Below are 7675 nucleotides of genomic sequence, written 5' to 3'. Positions count from 1 at the left end.
TTTGCGTTTTTAAATTCTTAATCAGATATATTGAGAATGAGCAAATTGTTATATGTTTTCTGTTTGACTATCCAAATGGTAGAACATTCACATTGCACAAATAGCTTTAGTTGGTTAAGTTTGAAAGATGTAACAAGTTTCAAACGATCAAAGGCTTTACATCGTTATCAAAGCATTTTACACTGAAAGCTTTCATATTACGAGTCCTACATTAAGACTAGTTGATTATTCCATGCAACTCATACTTCAGTAATCCGTCAATAAAAAGACAAAATTCACTTTTCTTTCTACAACGTTTAAGTGACTAAGTTCTTGTTGTTAACATTTGCTTAATTTACGTCGTCACTAAAATTTTCCTTAGGAGCTTTTCACTTTTCAGTAAGACAATAAGTAATCCTTCTATGTATTTGAACAAAAATTCATTAGAATCTACAATTTTTGGCGTTTTAATGTCGTTATGCAAAGCAAAGATGCAATATGTTGTAGGTTAAGATTCATGAGACGATAATGAATTTATAAACTGGACTTTAATCTTGTCCAAATATTCATTGAATCTTGCAGTCATGTCTTGCTAAGTTAAGGTAAGGAGAATTTAAGGGCGTTCTGTTTTCCCCGAGGTTCTACTACTAAAAATATAGTAGAGAGTCGTAGAAAAATGAGCAAAAAACAATTACGGCTCTCGTTCATTGCAAGTCTACACCTTAATCTATGAAAACTGCACTTCTATGCATTGAGAGTTTCACTAGAGCAATAGAGATAAATGCAAATACAAAATATCATTTATCGTAAGCATAGTCACTTACATTTGTAGTTTCCAGCCGTAGGATCTATTTTCATACTTGATTTTGAAACAGGTAACTTCGTGTGTATCATATGTCATAGCGGTTTTCCTCTTTCAAATTTCTTTTTGCTGCTGCTATCAACACTTAGGATGTGATACTGATAGTATATATCTGTACATCGTGGCTTTTAAATGTTTAAATATGTGTGGTATTTCCTTGTTCAGTAGCATTCAGATATTGGCGGTCTTGATTTTTTATCAACACGTTTAAATACATCTGCAATCAGATGAGACGTGTTTCGGTAACTTGTCTTCGAGGAGAGTTGAAGGCAAAAACTTTATTGTGCTTGGCACAATCACAAATCTTTACACTTGTCGTCTATGTGTAAAGTCTTGTTCCATCTCCTATGAACAACATCTGCCTTCCATGACGCCTTGTGGTTTATATGTAGCTTGTAGTGAAAGGTATCTTTATAAATAGTGTTAAGCATGTCATTATATGTATTTGCTCAACAGGATTGTTTAACCCTCTGGGAGCCGTGTCTTTTCAAAAGTTCTTACACATCTCGTTTGGTGATTGTTGCCTGTGAGCAACAACAGCCTCTATAGGGTTAAAATTCATTGCTTGTACTTGAACAAATTACCGGATATCTATCAATTCTAATTTTTAAAAACAAAACGTATTGTTGCCAAACAAAAGAACTATGCTCTCCCTAAATTAATATATATATAAAATGCTAGTAACAATTGACCATTATTAAGCGATATTACGCCAATTATTTATTAATTAAATTATTTAGCCTATTAAATAACGCTAATATTATAATTTTGGGCTTGAAGATGTTGGTGACGTCAATCAGAACGCCCTTAAACCACTCTCAGAACCTTAACTGATCAAGATATGACTGCAACATTCAATGAAGATTTCCTCAAAATTAAAGTCTAGTTTCTAAATTCATTAAGGTCTTATGAATCCTAAACTACTCTACAACATCATGCATCGTTACTTTTGCATAACGACATTAAAACGCAAAAGAAATCGTAAGATTCTAACGATATTTTTAATTTAAACGCGTTGAATGAGGTCAAGACGTGGTCTCTTTATATTGACAACTACAGATTGAAAGATTTGGTCACAAAACCCTAGTTTAAACATGATCTCTTTTGTTTGTATTCAAATTGTAAAAATAGACCACCGTGATCCTTCATAATAACCTCATATTAATGCAAACAAAATTTAACACATATGAACTCATTGAAATTCTATAAAACCTTGATCACGTTTTTCATTCTCCACTTTTCATCTTTATAGAGTATAGTCATTTTTCATACCTCAATGTAAATGTTCACAAATACAAATGACGTTATACAATGTTCTTTTAATAACTTTATATTATCCATTTATGGTGTAACCTCCAGATTTAACCCTTACAGTACAGATATCATGGACCGTCCTTTCAGAACATATTTACCACTTTAAATTTAACCCTTTAGTTGCGAATAGTAAAACCATTTACATTACAAAGATTAAAACCAGACCTGTTGATTTCTTCCATAAATTTCTTACTTCGCCAGTAAATACAAAGTACTTACATTTCATTTCTACAAAGTTAAATGGACCTGACTTACGTAAAAGCACAGAATAGGAAATGAACAGAAGGCCAACTCAGGGGTGCGATAAGTCCCAGATTTTTTATGCGCTTACGTCAGATCCTCCATTACTCTCGCAAGTACTGCGGTTGTCAACTACTATAAATTATACAATACAATGGAAATTTTTTTGTAAGAGAATCGCGCTTTCAAGTAAAAATTCCTTAAAAAAGGCACTGGCGTTTTCGCTGGATACGGTTGGACGATAAGTGTAACTGCAACAAAATATTTGCGGATAGGAACGAATCCGGATACGTGTGGACGGGACCTAAGATGCCTTGTTTTCAATTAAGTGATTATAATTTAGTAATGATTGTTTCAGAAAAGTCATTAAAATTCAAAAATGAAAAGATATAATATCGAGCTATTTACATAGTTTGAGGTATCAGATTACTGTGAATGTGTAAGTGTGATGGTGATGTATAGTTAGGGTGAGGTGTTGAGACTAGAAAAGCTTAAGAGGGATGGAGCTGCCTTGGTTGTTCGACTGTGTTGGAGCAGGATGAGAGGATTTTAAAGTCGTCTGGAGAAGCAGGGTGGTTGGAGGAGTTACTATGAGAAAGAATACTTGACATTAATGAGTTAGTATAGCGTGTCATTTTTGATAAAACCGACTACTATAACAAAATGTCAGAAATCCTCTCCGATTCCTCCAAATTTGAACTCATAAACGAAGACTCTGTGAAAGTCACCCAACAACGTGAAACCCAGTTGAAATCATTACTCAAACAACACAAGAAAACGAAATCAATTGGTGAACAAACTTACAATACACGCTATCTGTAAGAAATTGCCACTTTATGTTAACGACAGCTTATACCACGAAATTGATGGTGTTGCTATGGAAAGTCCCCTTGGCCCTCTTTTTGCCAACATATTCATGTATTTCCATGAACAAAACTGAATGAAAAACTGCCCCCAAAAATTCAAACCTATTCTCTAAAGAGGATATGTCGATGATTGCTTCCTCCTTTTTAAATCACTTGATCACAGGTTTTAGTGGTGAACACAAAAAAGTTTTAAGAGGTTTATTTAATCAAAACGTAGTCTAAATTCTTTCAAACCATCTTCATTGCGAATGAATTATATAAAGAGTGAATATAAAATAAGGAAACACAACACACGTAAGATGATTCTTTGTAAATATTGTTTGTGCTATGAAATAATTTGAAAGAAAACGCTTCAAATGTAGAAAAATTTGATTCTAATGAAACAAAATGACAAAAGTACAAAAATGCAGATATGATATGACCAAACGTACATTTCAGCCCGTTTTACAAAGTAAACATGGGGACATACTTCATAACAAAGCCACCGTATAGAGAACATAGAGCAGGGCCACTTCATTGAGTTTTTTCGTGCCTCGCATATCTTATTACGCATGTGATTACCATATTGGCAGCCAGTAAATTGCATTTTGTGACCAATAGGATTGACGATATGGCAAAGGGCAGCAAATAAACTAGTTAAACATACAGCAGCCAATTGCAAAGCGAAATGCCCCTACTGTTGTATATTCCTTTACTGTGGATATGCTGACCAGAAGGAAACAAGAAAAAACTTATACAAACACTATTGAGTGCTTTACAACAAATAGCGTTTTGTATAGACAACTGAAAATTACGTGAAAGAGCTAGGAGAGTTGTTTGCAACATGTTTAGGTCGGGCTGCGTTTGCCTAAGTATAAAGCGAATTTAAGATTGATAAAGAATTGAGATATTTTCATTGTCTAAGATAGAGAAGCAGGAGCGAGTGTATTTAGATTTTTTTTCATTCAACTATTAACTTAATAAACATTGTATCCTCTTTAATGAACAGAAGATTGCTTAAACTCTCTATCGACGAAATTAGAACTGGCAATCCAAATAGACTCAAATCAGACACTGGTCCCTGAAATAAGGAACTTTGAGGATCTGAATGAAAAGCATCAATCATGTGATCACCAATTCCTTGAGCCATTAACAACATTGTGATCTTGTTTTGAAATGACAATGTTTGTAGAGCATCGTAATCACCTAGAAATAATATCATGCACAATATAAATTTTTATAATAATATGATAAAAGTCTTAATAAATCCCAAGGCATACCTTTCCCTTCTATCGTCATTTGTTTTAGTACATGATCAAAAAAACTAAATAGTATCGCATCTCACAAACAGTTGTAAGCTTTAGTCTGCTTTTGCGGTGAATTGAAAATAAAAATCTTTGGCTTCATACTCTTCATACCATGTTTTACATTATTCAACAACTTGTTCCAACTAGCATCTAACTTCTAATCCTATCTATTCCAAAAAGCACAGTGAGTCACGTGACGTATTCTGTACTCTTAGATATTATGCCTCTAGAGCAATCAAAGTACATGATCTCAACTTTAACACAATTTTTGCCATCATCTGCATGCTACCAAACATTCTTGGACAGCATATTTTATACCTACAAAAATTTACTTCCAATTTTTGAGGCAGCTTCAGTAGAAACTGTTAAAAAAAGCTTTACCTTTCATGATAACAAAGAACAAAGATAAATGAGTTCCATTTCTCCGACTATCACCATTCATATAGATCTTAGCACACATCTTGTAACCATATTGAGAACTGTAAAATGGTGGACTGTACCAGACATTCTTAACACCATTAATGGCGTCCTGTCGCTTTCGATTGAAGTTGTCTAGTCTCCAAAGTAACGTACCATTATAGCTGTGTATGATTTGATATCAGTGCGCGCTCTTCACGTTGTGCTTCGAGGCTCGTAATGTTCACCATGTTTCTCACTATTGATTCGTCTATTTGATCTTAACGCTCACGAAACCGTTGTATAGTGGAAAAATCGTCTCTCGCTTGTCGCTCAAGTGTTGCAATTCTTTCACGCAACAAGGAAACCTCTGGGGACAACTGGGTGTTATAACTATTGCTACCACCACGACCTCGAGACACTCAATTCTTCTTTCCAGACCTGTAATTTTGCCATATAACATCACAAATTTTTTAAAGTAATATGCACGAACAGCAGTGACTTGCTTAACAAGTCTTCGCAATGTAGTGGTAAACTCTGGACGTAGTACGAAGTTACCAAGCTGTATAACAAATGCCATAACATATTGTAACAAGAGGCTCACGTGATTAATTGGAGTGTCATTCATATGTTGTCTGATCTCCTTTCGTTTTAAAGTCTGTGAAGTGAGAAAAAGATACTGCCAGCACATTCTTTTAACAAAATATTTGATGCTACTTACTGGTTATTTCATTTCAATCTTTATGTATGACTAAGACATTATGTATCATTGATGAATCTTGTTTCGCAACTTATATTTTATCTATATAAAAAGTAAACGAGAAATTTCTTTTTTGGATTTCTCAACTTTCCCAGTCCCTCCAGTCTCCATATACGTGTAAAGTAAGGAGTACAAAGTACGTTAATACGGCAGATTGAATTATATTTACTGCAACTTGCTTATTGGGAAAGCTCTGGCTCCTTAGCTTGGGTAAACCATCAAGTATCTTAATAATCATATGTTCTGAATTTATAAATTTGTAAATGGGTGAATATATAAATGTGTACTTCATGTAAGCCTGATGCAGCTGCATTTAACAACAAAGTCAACGTTTTTAACATTGCTTCTTTTAAATTTTAAAACTTCTAAGCATTTTTATACCCTACAATCATCTCAAGGGTTTTTGACGTAAAATTTTTTTATGCAAAGAACAAATGCAAGATTGTCGGTGGGAGCTACTACGCATCTACTACTGCTGACATGAAATTATAAATCAGATATGTCGCCCACGATGCCTTATGGATACATTGACAAAAACGACAGTGTGATGTACGATCCTAAACTTCATAGTAAACAAATGTTTTTACCACTGATGAGACTCAAAGGTTCGACCGGAGATATAAATATATCGTGGAAAGTCGAGTTTCAACAAAGTTCATTCAAAGTATCTCCTGAATTAGGAGAAGTGCTTATGAGGGAAGGCCAGTGGAATTCATCTATGCGACTTCAATTTTACTCCATACCAGAAAATGAAAAAGACGTCTAAATTTTTGTTCATTCGTTTAACATTTCTGGAGGGGCAAGTTTTAGGAACACAACCCGAGTGAAAATCGTGTTTTCTTCCAAATTCTTCGTATCGACGAAAACGAGGACTACAGACAAGAACAACTTGATTTTCAACATCGTCTTACCGTCGGTGGGTGAATGCTTTGGCTTAATCCTCATAATATCGGTAATAGTTATTCTGTACCGACGATGTTTCAGAAGAAGGTATGACACGGTTTAGGGAAGGATCTTTCCCTCTAAAATTATTTACGTTGATTATTTTTAGTAAGACTTTCAAATTGACTTTCATTGACAAAATTCGGAAAAAGTTGATAGAAATATTACATTTTGCACCTGTTAACAGGAACCAATAGGACATTTGCACAACTACGATTAGCTTTCGTTCAAACCCAATAAAAATCGGACAAAGTCCGATTAGCTATACATAAATGATAAGTCAAAATAACTCTCAAATCAGACAAATTTTACAAAACCCACAAAATAAAAGACCGCACAAATTTCAAACAAGTCTCCGAAAAATACATAAAGCTTAGCTATTCTAAAAAGTATTTCAGCCGATTACTGAAAGAAATATAGAACAAAACACACTACAAAAAACATCATCTTGTAAACTCAAAATTCGAGTTATTAACAAGAGACAAATCTACGATTTTAATTGAAAGGATATTTACTTTAACAAATATCTAAAAGAAATCAACAAATATTTCTTGATATTATTTTTAATAAGTAAAGGCAGCATAGAAATGTTAACGATAAAAAGAAAAACTTACGGGGAAAACTTTACTAAAATATGCCTGTAAAAGTAAATATCCTTTATTTATTTATTTTATTTAAAAAAGAAAATCAAAGAAGAAACAGGTGTGTATATGTTTGTTGGTTTTTTTCTTTGGCTTCTTTTAGATGCAAAGAACGAAGATAAAAAAGAAAATCAAAGAAGAAACAGGTGTGTATATGTTTGTGTTTTTTTTTTTTTCTTTTAGCAAAGAACGAAGATAAAGAAGAAAATCAAAGAAGAAATAGGTGTATATGTTTGTTGGTTTTCTTTGGCTTTTAGAAAGAACGAAGATAAAGAAGAAAATCAAAGAAGAAATAGGTGTATGTTTGTTGGTTTTTTTTCTTTTTTTAGATGCAAAGAACGAAGATAAAAAGAAAATCAAAGAAGAAACAGGTGTATATGTTTGTTTTA

General features: G+C 33.4%; 1 protein-coding gene across 1 annotated transcript; it reads right to left on the bottom strand.

The window, feature by feature from the left end:
• Positions 1–3933: 3933 nt before the first annotated feature.
• LOC124451974 (TNF receptor-associated factor 3-like) lies at positions 3934–5634 on the bottom strand. The gene is made up of 3 exons (XM_047002571.1): positions 5312–5634; positions 4929–5128; positions 3934–4446 (listed from the first exon to the last, which is right to left on the bottom strand). Exons 1-3 carry the CDS (start codon positions 5632–5634, stop codon positions 4202–4204), a joined length of 768 nt encoding a protein of 255 aa, XP_046858527.1. The 3' UTR covers positions 3934–4201.
• Between the last annotated feature and the right edge of the window lie 2041 nt (positions 5635–7675).

The sequence above is a fragment of the Xenia sp. Carnegie-2017 genome, unplaced genomic scaffold, assembly GCF_021976095.1.
Source record: "Xenia sp. Carnegie-2017 unplaced genomic scaffold, XeniaSp_v1 HiC_scaffold_24, whole genome shotgun sequence".
Classification (NCBI taxonomy): Eukaryota; Metazoa; Cnidaria; class Anthozoa; order Malacalcyonacea; family Xeniidae; genus Xenia; species Xenia sp. Carnegie-2017.
Note: the sequence above shows the minus strand (reverse complement) of the source record. Positions and strands in the feature narration are given on the sequence as shown.